Source organism: Anopheles aquasalis, chromosome 3 (genome assembly GCF_943734665.1).
Source record: "Anopheles aquasalis chromosome 3, idAnoAquaMG_Q_19, whole genome shotgun sequence".
In the NCBI taxonomy this organism is placed as follows: Eukaryota; Metazoa; Arthropoda; class Insecta; order Diptera; family Culicidae; genus Anopheles; species Anopheles aquasalis.
In genome coordinates, this window is record NC_064878.1 from 47,683,549 (window position 1) to 47,701,048 (window position 17,500).

The 17,500-nt window shown below is 48.2% G+C and overlaps 4 protein-coding genes across 9 annotated transcripts in view; 1 reads left to right on the forward strand and 3 right to left on the reverse strand.

Annotated features, from left to right (window-relative positions):
- The window catches only part of LOC126577472 (uncharacterized), a 9,149-nt gene extending 7,828 nt beyond the window's left edge, over nt 1-1,321 (reverse strand). The window contains exon 1 of the mRNA XM_050239131.1: nt 1,180-1,321. Within this exon, the coding sequence (XP_050095088.1) occupies nt 1,180-1,191 (12 nt within the window). The 5' untranslated portion in view covers nt 1,192-1,321. The remainder of the gene's footprint in view (nt 1-1,179) is intronic.
- A 3,907-nt stretch (nt 1,322-5,228) lies between these two features.
- On the reverse strand, nt 5,229-13,955 carry LOC126576336 (ras-related protein Rab-3). Of its 3 annotated transcripts, none has more exons than XM_050237564.1 (6): nt 13,861-13,955; nt 12,820-13,148; nt 9,125-9,349; nt 8,934-9,052; nt 8,689-8,860; nt 5,229-8,614 (listed from the first exon to the last, which is right to left on the reverse strand). In XM_050237564.1, the coding sequence occupies exons 3-6, from the start codon at nt 9,347-9,349 to the stop codon at nt 8,465-8,467; spliced, it is 666 nt and encodes a 221-aa protein (XP_050093521.1). In that variant the 5' UTR covers nt 12,820-13,148; nt 13,861-13,955; the 3' UTR covers nt 5,229-8,464. The 3 variants fall into 3 exon arrangements, with proteins under 3 accessions (XP_050093521.1, XP_050093523.1, XP_050093522.1); XM_050237566.1 differs by lacking the exon at nt 13,861-13,955 and adding an exon at nt 13,443-13,467; XM_050237565.1 differs by lacking the exon at nt 13,861-13,955 and adding an exon at nt 13,324-13,436.
- Nucleotides 9,980-11,341, reverse strand: LOC126576335 (juvenile hormone acid O-methyltransferase). Its single transcript, XM_050237563.1, has 3 exons — nt 10,779-11,341; nt 10,432-10,712; nt 9,980-10,354 (listed from the first exon to the last, which is right to left on the reverse strand). The coding sequence occupies exons 1-3, from the start codon at nt 11,180-11,182 to the stop codon at nt 10,167-10,169; spliced, it is 873 nt and encodes a 290-aa protein (XP_050093520.1). The 5' UTR covers nt 11,183-11,341; the 3' UTR covers nt 9,980-10,166.
- Nucleotides 13,956-16,992: 3,037 nt separating the features above from the next.
- Nucleotides 16,993-17,500, forward strand: part of LOC126579207 (uncharacterized) — a 65,824-nt gene continuing 65,316 nt past the window's right edge. Inside the window, exon 1 of one of the 4 annotated variants that reach the window (XM_050242586.1) lies at nt 16,993-17,247. The gene's annotated coding sequence lies outside the window, so the exon portion shown is untranslated. The remainder of the gene's footprint in view (nt 17,248-17,500) is intronic. The other 3 variants (XM_050242587.1, XM_050242589.1, XM_050242588.1) reach the window with 3 other exon arrangements.

Below are 17,500 nucleotides of genomic sequence, written 5' to 3' on the forward strand. Positions count from 1 at the left end.
CACTGGATGAGCGCCCCAGCGCATGCATAGTATCCCCCTCTCGGAGGCTGCTCGCTCTCTGCTCTCACAGCAGGAGAAAGCGCACTCCCAACCGCTGGGCTGGGAGCGAGCGACAATTCTCACTGCCAGAACGTCGAACGTCAAAGGGCTACGCAGGATAGAGAAGTACCGATTACTGAGTGCCCGTTTTGGTGTGTATGAAAATTCGCAACCCACCAAAAAAAAAAAGAAAAAAAAGAAAAACAGCCCAACCGAACGTGGGTTTTCTCCCACGACCGCGCGCACACACCCCATCCACCCACACACAGGATGGACACTCGCACACACAAAAACACACACACAGAGGAGTTGACGGGCGCGGATGCAATGGTGTGTGCGCGTATCCCGAATGTGGCGAGGCTTTACACACCACACACCACACAAGGGACCGAAGGAGGAGTTGCCTAGTTGGTTGAATACCGGAGCCACTGCTGGCTTCTGAACTCGTTGAACGGTTTACGGTTTTGGGGTCGGCTCATGACCTACAGTAAGACACTGCTCAGGCAGGGTTAGGGATGGGCCGATCTCTTTCTACCCCACCCCCAAAAAGGGGGCCCAAAAGGGGTCGCCGAAATCCTCGCGCACTAATCACTTGCTGGCTGCTTCCATCGTAGTGCACATTGGGTTTGCTTTTGAACTGTCATCCGAAAGTGTCACTTGTACTACCAACGCTAATCGAAGCAAGCTGATGCCAGCTATTGGCCATCAGTTTAATTCACTGAGGAACTACTGATGCCCCCCTTTTTTTATCATCCACACCTAACAGAGCAAACTCTACCACCTAACAGGACCGATGATGATCAGCCCACTGGCTTTTCCTTCACGGTGCCCAACCAAGTGGGCAGACAGCAAGTACGGGTACGGGTACGGCTCGGTGGCGATCAGTCCAGTCCCGCATTTGCCCGATTGTTTTCATTAACCTTTTGCACCGCCTACGGAGTCCGCTGACTCGCCTTGCTGAGGGACTCAGCAGAGACAGAGAGAGAGAGAGAGAGAGGACTTTCGGCTGTCAAACACGCTATCGGTATCGGACTCGGAAGCCCACCGAGGATGGCCAGCAATTTGGTGTGGAGCGTGAGAGCGAGTGGGAGAGAGAGAGGGAGAGCGAATGTGAAAAGGATCATTTTGGCCAACACCTACCTCTCTTGCCATTACGACATGCCTCAAATGATCGAACCGGGGGGCACTGGCTTGAGCCCCCTCGCTGCTGCTGCTGCCGCTGCTGCTGCTGCTGCTGCTGCATCAACACTGGCTGGCGGTAAGCACGACATCAGCTATCATCATCTGATCTGATAGCCCGCTATAGCCTGCTGCTGCCGCTGATGGATGGATGGACCACTGCTCCGGAATCACAGCAGTCGCCCGGTGATGACACCGAGAAGGAGGACACCGTTCCCGACCTGATGGTCACCACCACTCGGTTCCATATCGCTCACCGCCCTCACCCTACCCACACACTCACTCTCTCTCTCTCTCGCTCTCTCTTTCACTGTGACCGCACACCACGCACGTGTGCCTGTGTATGTCTGTGCCGCAGTCAAGTTGAGGAACGGCGAAGGTAGAGTGATGATCCGTGCTGGTAGCGAGTGGGAGTTTCGATTGACCGGATGAAACGAACCCACCCTCCCGCTTAGCAGGTGGCTTTCCTTGCCGTGGGGTCTACTTTTTTATCCAACAAATCCTCAGCACCACTTCCCACGTAACTAACACTACTGCTCCACTACCTCCCAGTTCGAATCCGACGATCGATCGATCGAAACTCCGGTGCTCCGCGTTTCGAATATCCTTCCACGTGCCGCCTGCTTTGACTGCTGCGTCCTAGTAGTCGCGCGGAGTAGTACTGTCGGGGCGCACACGGGCGCTTCCGTGACAGTAGCAGTATGGGTGCGTGTCTGCGGGGATTGGTATGTGTGTGTTAAGGTACTCGGTGTGTATGTGTGATTGCTTGCGTGTGTGTGCATGTGTGCGATTGAGGCACTGGAAGGCAGTTCACTTCATCGCTTTTCACTTGGCACTAGGCGCGCAGACGCAGTGCGGCTGCTCCCAACCGTTCCCAACCTCCTGTCACACGATCTCACTCTTTCTCTCTCTCTCTCTCTCTCTCTCTCTCTCTCTCTCTCTTTCTCTGTGGCACACACCATCCACACCACCAACGCCTTTCAACAGCAACAGCACAGGAGTAGCAGCAGTAGCAGAAGCGGCAGTCACACTGTAACCCCCTTCCGACTGGCCAGTTCACCCAACTCTGCCACCACAGTACCGCTGCCGCATCCGGTTCACACTACGGGACGACATGCAGGGACGAGTGCACCTGTATCTTCCTTCCCTCCTTCCTTCCTTCCTTGCGTACTAATCGCGTGCACGGACACGGACATGGACACGGACACTCTCAATCACATGCACACCAACACCGCTAACCGCAATATTTTCCTCGCACCGAGTTCGCGTAATCACCCCGACGGATCAGACACGGATCACCTGCAAACTCGTCCTCCTTCCGCTGCTGCTGCTGCACGTCACGGAGTAGCACGGAGATGGTCACGGCACGCACCCTTCATGGCCGCTCGAGGCGGGGCTGCGGGTTTTCCGGGGATTGTATTTGGGACCGTGGGACGTTGGGCGCACCCCACGATGTTGCGTTTAGGTGTCCCCCAGGACAGGACTCCGGAGGAACGCCTTTTCGGACTGCAAAACTTTCTTCCTTTCCTTCCTTTTCGCTCTTTCTCTCTCTCTCTCTCGCTGTCTGTTCGTTTACTTAACTTGCTTCCAATTCACATTCCTTGGCGAACACTCTGGTCACACACTGGACTGCATTGGAATCCTTCCTTCCTTCTTTCGCCAGAACCCCAAACTCCTGCTCGTTAACTTCTTGAGCGCCCGTAATCTATTCCATCTATAGCGCTCCCACTGCACGTTTTCACTCTGCGACGACCCGGAAGGGCTGCGTTCGTTCGTTCTGGTGGAGAAATCGTTCCGGTTGCGAATCTCCTCTTTTCCACGGGGATCCTACTGCTTGGTGCCGTGCAAACGCGTAACGTGAATCGAATGAGTTGCCCCTAGGTCCCCTAGGTCCTGTCTGCTACGGCCACTCGGTCGGTCAAACTTTCACAGCGAGATTGCTGATTCCCGTACCAGCAACTCATTCGATTACGGCTGCTCGACACTGGCACGCCACGGGCGCTAAGGTAGGGCCCAAGTTCTCCCCTTTCGGCCTTCGCGATGGATGAAAAATTGGAGTTCGAAAAGTTGGAGGGCGGCGAGATGGGCGAAAGAACGATGGGCGGCCGTTTTTCGAAACTCTCCTCAACCCGTCGCTGGACACTCCAGCCCCGGCTGAGGTTCCTAAGCGAGGAGGCTGCGATCTGCAAGAATTTCGAACTCGCGCGTGTCGCATGAAAGCTGCCCGGTTTGGTGTTTAAATAATTCCGTTCCTGGGGACGCTAGCAATTAGTTCCATGCTTCATGCTTTGCAGAAAAGTATCACATCAACAGTAACACATTCGCTGGAACTAGTGCAATCGTGAAAACTAAGATATTCGAACCGCCAGAATTATCGATTTAATGGACAATGAGTTGATTCAAAAATCAATGAAATCCATATAATACTACTTGCAATCATCATAGAACAAAATATGTTTACAACAATTTGTTCACAGGCAGCTTTTAATATGTTTTAAGCCATTGGAAAAGGATTACATAGGAAAACATTATCATAGATGCTTTGAAATGGCAAATGAATCCGGAAAATAGGTAATTGCGGTAAATTACTAGAACAATAATCCACATTTTATCCCGAAGAAAAAAGGCCGAAGTGTTGGTTTTTGCTAAGCCTTTCAAGAGTATTTTGGATGTTTTTTGTTGGATCAATCGAAGAAAAACTTAGAAGATACAGATTTTGAAAATCTGCGCGTCACACATGGCTCAATGCAGCTCGCTACTCTGAAGAGCGTTCTATAAACTAACGTTTTCAAAGTCGGTGACCATCAACGCATAAGAACTACTGGACCGATCGATTTGAAATTTTGAACACATAATCTTTACACTATTTGCCAGGCATTCGCGTTGAGTTTTTGTAAAAAATGCAGATACTTTTTTTAAAACAGTTATGTAAAACTTGTTTTTTAGATAGAATCGAAAAAAGCATATCTTTTTGATGACAACATAATCCCCAAAAAACCACCAAATATACTTGAAAAGATGCAGTTTATTATGGCATTTGCAAAAACATGTTAAGGCAGATAGTTTTCTACAAACAAATCGTCAAACTGTTTTTGGTTCGAATCAAGTCTTTTGATATCGCTTAAGCGACGAACCCGGTTTGATCATAGTGTGATCAATTTTTCAACTTCAAAAATCTGCCAAAAACCGAAACATTGGAATTTTTGCATAAACTTTACGCGACTACCTGACTAAACTTATAATCTTTCAAACGAGTATCGATTTGTATTTTTCTGATGACCCATCTGACGATGGGCACCGGAAAAAAGTATTTTTTCGAAGACACGCCTTCCTAAATACGATGCCATGGATGGCGTTTTCAATCAAACTTCTCCAAAAAAACGACCAAATATTCTTGAAACGGTGTAGTTTAGTATGACAATCACATGAAAAAATATAGTTGAATGGTTTCTTCACAAAAATACGTCAAAAATGAGCCTTTTTTGTCCGAATAACCGTCCGTCTTTCTATAAGCCATATCGTAGAAGATTAAAACCTGGAAGAAGAAGGTAAAAAGTATGTTGAACCATTGGCCATTTTATAGTACATGATGCCATTTTTTGTAGACACCCAAAATTCTTTTAAAAAGTGATACTTCGAAACTGCGACATAAGCGCATCATCATTCATTGATTGCTTAGTGTGCAGTCAATTTTTTCCACGTGCGTCAGCGTTAGGATTGTAGTAACGGTTCCAGTGTCCAACATTTAAACACAATAAGGACAATTAAATACAGTCAGGAGTATGCTTTTAAGTTTACTTACCTTCTTAAAAAATGCTTTAACTCAAAAATATTAAACATGCGATAAACAACATAATAACAGAGCAATACAAGACGTATTTAGGACCTGGTTTTCCCTTATATATTTTGCTAAATATATATGTATATATATACTTTTAATTAGTACAACAATTATGATGACCAATAGTTTAGTTTTCTGTTGCACTCTGACTGGTTGAATTAGAAACAGGTTTTCGCATTTCTTTTTTTTTTTTACTTATATTGTTTGGGCTTTTCCTCTCGTCTTCCCATTCCCAACTGGTTCGTTTTGCCTTCTTCAGTCGCCAGAGTGTAATGCTATGTGTGTTATGTGGGACTGGTGTGGGTTTCGTATTCTGGGTTTCTTATCGATAGGTTTCGATTCGTTTACGACTTGCTTTATATTTTACTGATTTTTGAGGAAATCTGACACTGCTTCTGCTGCTGCTGCTGCTGCTGCTTATTTGATTGCACTATGTTTACAGGCTTCGTTTTATTTAAGAATTTCGTAAACGTATCCATTCTTGAGAGTTTGCATTTATTGTTAGTCTGAGGTGGTAAGTATGTGCAAACGGAGAGTTGAATCGACAAAGTGAATAATGATATCGTTACCGCTCAGGCAACGAATAAACGGTTTGAACAACAATTCATAGTCGAGGGCGATGGATGTAAAGTGTTGCGGAAAAAACTGCACTTTTTCGTGAATGAGCTTTCAAGAATAGTTTCACTGAATGCTAGCCTGCAGCTGAAAGAGCTGGATCGTGGGAATGGGAAGATAAACTGTGCTCTCATGTCGATGGTAATTCGTTCGTTCGTTCGTTCGTTCGTTCGTACCAACTGTTGAACAGCTCGGAATGAACTGCAAAATGAGATATGTGTAAAGCGCTATTGCTAGCTTCATCGATTATGCTAGCCCAGTGCCAATCGAAACATGGTCAAGCTCAGAAGGACAAAAGATTGACCTGCTGCCTGCTGCCCGATTACTCGTCCTACAGTACAGTCCAAACCCAGCTTGCCAATCGGATGGATATATTACACCGTGCTACACTCACACTCATAACCGGGGGGAATAATGGGGATACTTTGAAGGGATACTTTGCAAAACGCTGCTGAACATTCACTACCATGCGCTCATCAGCCGTTGCTGGTTCTGGTATAGGCACATGTAGATGCAAAAAATGTCGAACCCGGATTTTGACGGATTGAAAATGTTCGATTTGACAACATGAACGCATAACATTTACACGATGATTGCCGAGTAACACTGATGTACTGTAGCATAAGATTAATCATGGGTTTTGTCCTAACTCGTCCTCGAACAAGCGGCATTTGCCGGTGCGCTCTGCGCTCATGATCGTGGTGCCATCAATCTGCACTGTATGTGGGTGTTTATGTGTGTGGATGTGTGTGCGTGTGCAGCTTAAAATCAAATTCTACACATCTCGTCTACCGCATGAACTGCTTTAAATGATCATGATCATCACGCGGCAACACGATGGTGTGACCACCGCATTGATGTTGCGCTGATGCTGATGATAACGGGGACACATTACATACAAAGTACATATCTCGAATGCCTCGCCTCGCCTGTTCAATTGACTAATTTCCGTAAAATCTCCGGCCCTCTAGAGGACCTACTGACTTTGCCCAATCGCTGCGCAAACATTAAATGTGCGGTTAAGGTGCGCTCGTAAGGTATGCACCTGCTGACAGGTTTGCGGAACAAATGCTGTAAAAACGGAAGCGTGAACCGGCTGTTCCTACAAACTTTGTACTAAGCGCCGTACTGGGATAAAACTGTGGAAACGAGCGACGGACGTGAGAAAGATTGATAGAGAGTTCACACTCTCTGAGAGCGAGAGCGGGAGAGAGAGAGAGAGAGAGAGAGAGAGAGATTTAAATAGAAAAAGGGTAAAAAGTATGATAGATAATGGACTCTTTGGTTGTTTACCAGCGACACTCTCTCTCTCTCTCTCTCTCTCTCTCTCTCTCTCTCTCACCCTGTCCGCTGTAATACTGTTTCTTTTGCGTTCGATGGATGGATCGATTGTTTGGAGAAACTATTGGTTGTTGAAGTGTGGTGTATGTTGGTGTGGATTCCAAAGCCGCAGCCCTAGTATGTTCACCTGACGCTGGCCACCGTATTCCGCTGCCGCTTGTGTTCTACTTCCGATCACGTGCCATGAGTTGTGGTGTGGTTGGATCGTGGTGTCGTGTTGTGTTTATCCAAAACCACACCGGTTACGCCATACTTGTCCACTTATACTTATTGTCGCTAATCGCTAAAAACAACGTTTCTACACAATTCAAACTCCCTGCTGTATCCGGCCTGACCTTTTCTGCTCGTTTTCGTTTCGTGGGGGGTCTCCATCTTTACACCAGCCTCGGTTCTTGTCTAGCTTGCTCGAAAGCTGATCAGTTACCGTACCGAAAAACCGTTCTGAACGGGAATGCACCTCACCTCAGTTAAAGACCGCCACGATCACCCTTCGCGTAGTGCAGAAGCTCAACCGAAATGATCCGTCAGCGCCGCCATTGAACGGATTTCCCACGGCCAGAATAGTAGGAACGGTGGCTGCCTCTTTTTGTTCTCTCTCTCTTTTTTTTGTGTCCAGCGAAATCAATAACCCATGGCTACATATAATGACGATCAATATATTATTTCTTTTTGCGATTTTATGCGATATGAATATTTCTGCTTTTACTGAAGTTATACTTTCGTTAAATTACGGGATAATTTCTAATAATCGTTCGATTTGTGTATTGTTTCTTTCGGTTTCTTTTGTTTGTTTGTTTGCTGTCCGCGTGTTGGATTTGCTGCACACTGCACTGCACTGCGAAACTGGTCCGCTGCAGCAAAGGTCCTAGTTCGTGTGACACGTACCGATTGATACTTTACATACATCGCTCCACTGTTCGGCACCCGTGTACTCGTTACTCCAAATGCACCCCGGCAATTTCCTGTTTCGCAGGGCGTTTTTTGTTACCGACTACAAACTTTACAATGCCCGCTTTACTTCGCACTGGGCCGGGCGTCCGTGCCACCGTTCCACTGGCATCCCAAGCAAAACTTTGTCAGCGCTCCAAACATCTCCGAGGCCACGCTTAGCCCTAGAATTAAGATAATGGGTCCATGGGTTTTCTATATCCGTCGTTCGTTCGTTCGTTTGCTCGATCGCCGCTGCCTGGCGGAGAACCATCCGTGGATTCGGTTTAGTTTTGTTTGTTTTTTTTTTTGGTTGTGTATTTGGTTGTTTGTTTGTTCTAGGTTTACGAGACAATAACAAGTGCCTGTGTGGATGTTTCACTGTTTTGTGTGTTTGTTTTACGGCTCCCCTTCCTCTCGCTGTCTCTCTATCTTTCCCTTATTTGCCTCTTGGTGCTGATGTCAACCAATAGCGCGGCAAGATGAGCCCCAAACCAACCGGCCCGATTCGGTTGCAAGCTTTTAGCAGTTACAGTTCGCAGTCGGTGGCCCTTGTCCGGGTTGATCCGTCAACCGTTGCCCCTTGGGACCACCGGCTACCAGCGTCGGATCGGAGTCTAAGCTCTCCGACATCTTATCGCAGATGATATCCACTAGTCTCTCGAAGACGTTCTGTAATGGAAGGAAAGACCGTTGGCTGAGTGAAGGGCTATCGCGGTAATGATGAACGGGATGCCGTGAAATACCTTCACGTTGACATTCTCCTTGGCAGAAGTTTCGAAGAACTCCACTCCAAGCTGATCGGCCAGCTGCTTGCCACGCTCAAACGAAATCACTCGCTCACTCTCCATGTCGCACTTGTTGCCAACCAGTATGACCTGTGCGTTGTCCCAGGAATAGGTTTTAATCTGTGTAACCCTGTAATTTTGCGAAACAAATTGTTATTAAAATTTGCTGCCCCATTTGACACCGTTAAGGGTTTCCGTCGTACCAATCTTGCACAGAGTTGAAGCTTTCCTCATTCGTAATATCGTACATCAGAATGAAACCCATCGCTCCTCGGTAATATGCCGTCGTGATTGTGCGATATCTCTCCTGCCCAGCGGTGTCCTGCAAGCACAAGGATCGCAAGGATTAATGAATTATTAAAACTGCAACCGTATAGGCGTTCTCGATAGTTACCCAAATCTGTAGCTTCACCCGCTTATCATGGCGGAACACGGTCTTCACTTTAAAGTCGATGCCTACCGTGGACACGAACGCAGACGTAAAGGAATCATCGGCGTAGCGGAACAGAAAGCTCGTTTTGCCAACGCTCGAGTTACCGATGATCAGCAGTTTGAACATGTAGTCAAAGTTCTGATCGGATGCATCTTTCTGCCATTTGGGATCACCACCGCCGGCCATCTGGAAAGAGACATGGAAAGGGAACACGTTGTTATTGCGTTGCAATGACGTTAGAAGGCCGCAAAGTATCTATCAATCCGCTGATAGGTTCACGTGACCATCACAGAACGGTAAATGGACGAACCAACACGTAGCAGAACAACGGTTTGTATCAAAAACTGCAAACCTACCCTCCCGTGCGACCGATTCAGTACTGCCACTAGCCAGCCAGCTTCGACCAACACTGGCCACGGGGGCACACACTTGGATCGAATAATTGCACGTACCTAGAACGCCATAGGTAACTCGTGTGATAAAGAATCAAACAACACCAATGTAGTTCATGAACGTGTGCTTATTAGCAAACGGGTTGCCGTTGACAGGCACGTGCCGTGGTGTAACAGCGCTGCTGCTTATCAACAGTTTTGCTGGTCATTAGGGGCATGTTGTAACATTATTGGAACCTCTTGCACCGTGCGGTGCGCTTAGCCATTTTGTTGGTTTCGAAAAGAATGGCTCAATGGAGCTTTATGGCCATAAACAAACGGTTGCGTTTCAATCGAACAGATCACCCGACAGTTTGTTAGAATGTTGTTCTCTGATTTATTGTCATAATGTAATATTGCCAACCAATAACAATGCAGTAGCACATTTATTTTTCTATCGCAAAACCACAACACAAGTTCCGTACTATCCCGATAATCCCATGTTCGATCCCTCCTGTAATAAACCGTTATAAAACTAACATTATGTTAAAGATGAGTGCTTGAGGTAATGGGAGGTAAGTTTCCTACAAAGTTTGCTGCAGGTTGATGTCATACCAAAACCATTGTGCTCTCTACTTCTTGGCATACACAATCACCAGCTTATACGGTGAGATAAACTGCAGATTGCACTCGTTCTCATTGTTGCCCTCCTCCTTGGAAAGGTACATCTGCCGCACCACGGCAATGTAGTCCACCAGAAACTTGTCCTGCAGATCGGGAGGCATACGCTCGCTGAAGGGATTCACCGCTAGCACCGCTCCTGAAGGTAAACAAATCGATTGAGGGATGCCCTTTGATGCCCGGCTGATATGAAGGATTCCTTTCGGGGTAGCTTACGCTTTAGATTTTCCAATCCCTCGTAGACGTACAGCTTATCGCGCACCTGTATCTGGTAGTGCTCGAAGCCCACCGTACAGAGTAGATCCTCTATTTCGCCCGCCGGATTCTCGCAGTACTGGTACGGTGAGATGTACTTCTCCACATCGTACATATACTTGGTCCACTTGGGCGATCGAGACAGTTGGTTGTAAATGTCGAAGATGGGATTGTTGGCCAGAAACACCAGCAAACAATCACCGCCCGGTTTCAGCAGATTGTAGATGTTCGAAAAGGCGTTACTGGAAGCGAATGATTACATTTACCACACCGCATGGAGGGGCGACTGACAGCGGCAGCTTACTTACAACTGATTCTGCACCCAATGCAAACAATAGAACGAGGTCACGTGACTAAACTGACCGTACTGTGCCAGCGCTTGGGCATCCAGCTTCGCTCCGATATCGAGCCGCTCGAACGAAACGGTCGCAAGATGTTTGTACGATTCGCGGGCATAGCGCACCATCTGTTCCGACACATCGGTGGCCATCACCTTCCCGGTGGTCGCACCGGAGCCACGGCACAGGACGGGCAGTACGTAATCCACCAGCACATCGCCACTGCCGCAACCGATGTCGAGCAGTGAAGAGGTGGTGCCGGCGTCGCTATCCGTCCGCTGGCCGCCAATCAGTGGCGCATATTCCTCCAGTATCTCCATCGCATCGCGCCGCTGCACCCCGTTCGCCTGCTGGTACAGATTGGCCTTATTCATGTCACTTTCACTTTCGAGAACGCTCACAGATCGGATCGACACTTTCACTTCACTGCGCGCCTCATCGGACCGCCGGTCGGAACAGGCAAGCTAGCGACGCTCCGCTTGCACGGCACTTGCAATGCTGCAGACCGGTAGAATGGGCCTGTGGCAACCGACACCCAACGGTGGATAGAAGCTTCTGACCATCGGTGATCTTCACGGTTCACTTTATAAACCGATCGCGGTGCTGGAACGCGGTGCTGCTTATCATGCCAACCAGACCAACAAGCAGACCGCAATGGCCGATCGCCAACCAAGAGACCGTACGCCAACGGTAGCAAAGCGGCGGTGCTTTGGAGATCACCACCGCATTCCACAAAAGCGATGAGCGATTAGAATTTTTGGAATATTTAATGTTATTCATAATGCGGAGCAGAGCAGAGAAGAAGGCGATGAGCCGAATGCCCCGTACCTAACGGGAGTTCGGGTTGAGGCCGGGACCTTCGCTTTCGGTTATTTCGTTGCATATAATCCCCCGTTCAGGCGGGAACGGGAATGAATGGAGCGATGAAAGGGCGAGTGACGGCCACTATCAGATGCTAGATAATCGGCCGATGCATTTAAGCATCTCGTTTTGTTCTTTTGCAAAACATCGCGCGGCCATCGTGGGGCAGTTTGTTTACCAAAGTTTTGAAGAAGTCATTTCAATAAGAATACCATTGATCTAATCGATGTTTCTGTTGCTGGTGCTCTGCGCTGGTTCTTCCGGCTACAGTTAACATTATTCTAAACGGGGTTTCTTTTGAACAATGATATAAGCGCAAGCGTCTGCTGGCATTGTTGGGTTCTATAGTTGGAACCGAGATTCGTCACTGCCACGTGATGCCATTGCTTCGTCCGTAGCCCATGGACGCAGGAAATGACGTGATTTCGAGCATTCCACGGTAACTTTCCGTCGGTTCGCCATAGCTGACAGTCGGAAAAGCGGAAACAATTAATCGTTTGACGTAGGGAAGCTCTAGCAACCATCATCATCATCCTCCCTGCTTGACATCTGCACATCTCCCAATCGTACTGGCTTATCTTAGCGGAGCTGAAGTCTATACGAGATGTTGTTATTGATTTTCTTTAGCTTTTCCTTAAAGTGGCTCTCTTTCGCTCTCTTTCGCCTCTCTCTCTCTCTCTCTCTCGCTCTCTCACACTCATTGGTGAATTAGTGATGGATGTTAAAAGTTACAAGCCTCGGGGTACGCGAATAAGTAAAATTGAATTAAATAAAAAAAAAAAGCTGATTGCCAAGACCCAGCCAAGTCAGAGGACAATGGAAGTTCTCCATCATCATCATCTTCGCCAGCCTGACCCCAAACCGTCCCCACAAACTCTTCTCTCGAGGACCAGCGCGCGCCCGCGAGTATGTGTGTGTCTGTGTGCTTGACCTTCTGGCAGTAGCACACATCTTGCGTAACAATAATGAATTGAAGGGGGGAAAAACATGACGGGCCTGGTATGGCACAGTACCAAGATTCCTCTGCTGTTCGGGATCTGCAGACTTCACCCAGTTCTGCACTCGCCCGAATCAAGCTTGTTGACAGTAATGACGATTTGCACTAGTTCTGACAGACTGCGGAGACGGACCCCCGTCGCGAGTGACCTACCTTTGCTTCGAGCGCTTTTCCTGGTGGAAAATTCCTGAGCGAATGCGGACAAAATGCAGATTAGACCTCCGACGGTTCACGTGCTATAGGATGGTTGTGCTGGGACGCGTTGTTTGATGGCGCCTCAATACGCAAAATCACTCGACGTGACGCACGAAGTGAGGTGGTGCTGGTTTTCCAAGAGTAGCACCACTTCTGATTAAAACCACACAATAACTCGGAATGTCTAATTCCAATTTAGTTGCACTTTCGCTACGGCACCGTTTGCATTTGCTTGCACACTGACAGAATCGAGGGTGTTGCTGCTGCTGCTGCCTGAAGGGATGGTCCTAGAATGCAGGATCGATTACAGCGCGAAGAGAAAACAGTTCGTTTAGCAAAACGGGACTAGCCGAGGTAAAGTATTCCAGTTCCAGCTCGATGGCACCACCAACCCCTTTGTTATTTGTGTTCTAGTGCACTAGCGAATCCCTTTTTGGGGTTTTATCCTTCTTTTACTGTTACTTCTTTTCACGATACGGGAATCGAAAATCGAGGAGTAGCCTCGCGAGCAGAGGAGGTGGCACCACTGAAACCGTTCAACACTGTCCGAAGGAATATAGGGAAGCAACTATGTGTCAAACTTGACTGGTGCTTTCGCTGGCTGGCTGGCTGCCTTGAGGGTTCCAGCTGCGTGTGCACACGACCCTCCCACATACACAATCGCAATCAGAGAGAGAAAGCGCGCTAGCGTGCCCGCGTAGCACAAAAGGAAGGAAAGAAGAAGAAGTATCCCAATATTGCCTTCGATATGAAGGCAGAGCTAAGAACGGCGTGAGAAAGGCGAGCTTATTGCACGGGGTACGAGCTTTTTCTAGATCCAGCCCCTCTCCACTCTGGTCTTCCTTTCGAGCCTCCTAACTGTTGAAGAGCCAACCAGTAGAAGCTGGAGCTCCAGCACTCCTACAATGGTTGTGAAAAAGGGGTTTACAAAACACGTTCTGACCGTTTGTGTCACCGAATATGAAAAGCTTGTAGTAACAATAAACCACCCTTACACACCAGAAACACTGGGTACACCCCTCAAGGAAAACGTCGAACAAGTACGCGACGACGACGAGAGCAACCCTGGACTGGAAATTGTAGCTCAATTATTGATCTTATTTACAAAAACGTCGTCGACGTTGTCGCGGGCGCCTCCACTAACGGGTGTCTCTCTCTGTGTATGTGTGGGAGTGTAAGCGTAACACGTGCGCATGTGCAACACCTTCTCCTCCCCCCCCCCCCCCGCCCACGGTGGGGCCAGGAGAAGTTCGAAAGTTCCGTTTGACGTCCGCTCGGTGCCATATTTCTGATGAGGAATGCGCCGGATTTTTATGAATGAATTTTTGACATTTCACCAGGAAAATGCGGGCGAAAATGGTGGCTCGGTTGCGTGAAGGATTGCTTGTTCGAAAACGTTGCGCGGGGGGCGGTGTAAGCACAGGAAAGCTTATCGTTTGTTGGTTTAGCTTTGGAGGGCATAGCTGAGTGGATGTTTTATAACCGTTAGTTGATTGGTGAAGCGATGTCTTCAATTTGATCTGAATTTTGAGATTTTTATTGCAATGGGATTGTAAAGAAAATACTACTAAAGGGTTTTTTAGAAATTTATATTGGGTTCATGTTTGTAATGCTCATCCACAATGACTTAACCCAAAAGTATTGACTACTCAGCATTAGAAGCTGTATTTGTTCCAATTGTGAACTTTTAATAATAAACCTGAAGATAAGCACAACACAATAAAACAATTAAAAAATAAACAGTAATAAAGATAAAAAATAAAGAGTTACTACACAGTAGCACAGCAAGTAGCAGTCAAAGCAACGTACGTTCAGTTTATGTATCAGTTGAACACAACATATCATTCGGATATTTAATAAGGAACGGCAACTCCACCGTTGATAAACAACTTGAAATACGTTTTATTTATAAAAAAAAGAGCAAAGAAATGAAAGATATACGTTCGATTAAATGACACTCTGACTCTATACTCCGTGTCGTAGCGAAAGATCGCTTCAGTTTTAATATTTAACGATGTAAGCAACTAGTTTTACAGCAGTCTCGCAACCTACCAACCCCCACACAGTGGGTAAAGTTATTCGCAAAACATTTGTTTAACGATTTGTCGTCCCGTTTTTATCTCTCAAGCGCGCCTTCACAGCTGCTCGTGGTTCTCACAATTACATCACGTCGCGTTACATTCGATGCCATCGATGCAATGATATCGGTTCTTTTTTTTCATTTCTGTGTGCTCCATTTCTGCGCGTAGGCGAGGTAGAAAATCTTATCGATACAACTTTCATTCCACCTCCGCTATTAGTTTTTCTCCCTACATTTTTCCTGTCATCTCGGTCACGACCACGTCGATTGTGCCGCGAAACGTCGTACATCACCCACCGGTAGTTATTTGTTCAAGCGTCCTGGTCCCACAGTCTCACACGGGGCTGATCACACATGTGGCCACGCTTTTCTGTCGTGAAAACAAATGTTTGTTGAGCATTAGGGTGACGGTGGAGGCTCTGGGCACACGCCAGGTACGACGAGGGGGTTGGTGATGCATGTTCCATTTGCATGACGAAAAGGGAATTGATGTAACCATCTCGGTGAATCGGTGCGATTTGTGGAAGTAAAACGGGAAACGACGTAACGGAAACGACTAATTAAATGTCACTCTAACATCGTGCCATCGTGAGGATCAGCCGCTGGGCGTCGCAGTGACCGCAGCGTTCAAATCCACCCGCCACAGCAACGAGGATATTCATGTCAAGAATTAAAAGGTTTAATACCATTTTCCCGCGGCAGGCAAACTCACGACGCTAATCCCCAGTGCAGCAAAACAATCAATTACGTGTTGGCGGTGCACTACTTCTATGCCCAGTGGCTTGTGCATCAGGTTTTCTGCTATTCCAATGCACGCCTACCTTTTCGCCCACCTGTAGCCCACTAGTGGGGGGTTTGGTAGGTTTAGTGCTTTGCAGTTTTCACGCAAATGCGCTCTGATTGCAGCACTGGAACGTAAGCCCTACGCAACAACCTCAGTTGCACATTACAATATGTGGGATGGCGTAATGCATAATGTACACGGACGGTATGTAGCAGTTGCAGCATTAATAATTCCTAACGAGACGATAATCGACGATGGCCGCTAACTTCTGTAGCATCCGTTTTCTGAACTCACCTTCGTTGATGTTGTGTAAATATATTTATGCTCAGGCCCTCGTACAATCCATCGCGCATACAAAACGGTGACAATTGGCTCCAAATCAACTGAATAAAATATCGGTACAACACGAGCGATCAATTTTCCAAATTTGAAAAGCTGATCCATGCAAGTCGCCCGAATCGCGATTCGTCCACCCACATGCGACCGTTACTGTATCCGCCGCTTTTCACCGAAGGGGGACGGTGGGGTGGGTTGGGCTTGGGAAAACCACGAACGGGTGGCATCAGTGCACCGTACTCTACACGTCAATATACACAAAACCGTGTACCTTAACCCGTCAAAGCAAATCCCCTCTCCCCCCTCCCTTCAAAACTTCCACAGGTTCCTCACCCTTTCTCTCTCTCTCTCTCTCTCTCTCTCTCTCTCTCTCTCTCTCGCTCGCTCGCACACACCACGACGGTGTAATGGCAGAGGACACCGCGACACCGGTGGAAAACCATCGAATGACGAACGAAACGCACGCACCGATGATAAACACGGGGGCCAGGGGATCGAAAGGGGAATGGCCGCGGTCAGTAGAAACACGGAAGCAGCGCGGACGTGCCAGCTGGCTGGCGGGCTGGTTTGGTTCGGTTGTTTTTCGCCATTTTCCCGGACCGTTTTCTCCATTTTCTCTCGCTCTCGCGGCACACCACAGACGCAGACAGAGAGAGCGAGCGGGAGTGAGAGCAAACGGTTTCGGAAAATATTTATTTTCACCTTCGCCGCACGAGGTTCGGTCACTCGGAGCTTCCGCCACGACGACCGCGACGACCGCGACGACGAGAGCAGGAGCGCCAACGACCGCAACAGTCAGCTGCTGCTGCTTGGCCTGCTTGGCGCGTTGCTTGGTACGTAGCGCCATCGCGCGAACACGAATCCCGTGCGATCCTCGTAGTCGCCGTCGCCGTCGTCGTAGTAGTCATCGTTTATTGGTGGTTCGCCGTCGTCAGGGACCCTCGGGGAGCGTTAGTACGAACCGAGATGCGCTACCGCGTGGACGTGCCCTAGCCCTAGCTTCGGTCCGCTTCGTCGTGCGTGCTCGCGGGCGTGAGCGTGTCTCTGTGTGGTGGTCGCAGCACTGGCTGCACGCTAACGAGAAACAGGGGGCGCAAGAGAGAGAGAGAGAGAGAGGGAGAGAAACCAGGGAGTAGTGCGGTGCGTGAGGAGTATTCGAATACCATCGTGCGTGCGAGTGTGATCAGTGAGTAACGGAAACGTGATGATGCACCGGAAAGGGTGAATGGGTGGTTGAAGAAAGGGGTGGAGGCGCTACCCGCTACGGTTCAAACTGTTTACTGTGCCTCTCTGTCCGGGACCAAACTGGTGGAACCAGCGGGTGATCGCGAGTTCCTTTTCCATTCTGAACGCCGTGAACGCCTGTGTGCGTCAGTGTCTGTGTGTTTGTGTGCCATTGATGGGATTTTATTTTATTTAATTCCCCTGGGGGGGAGGGA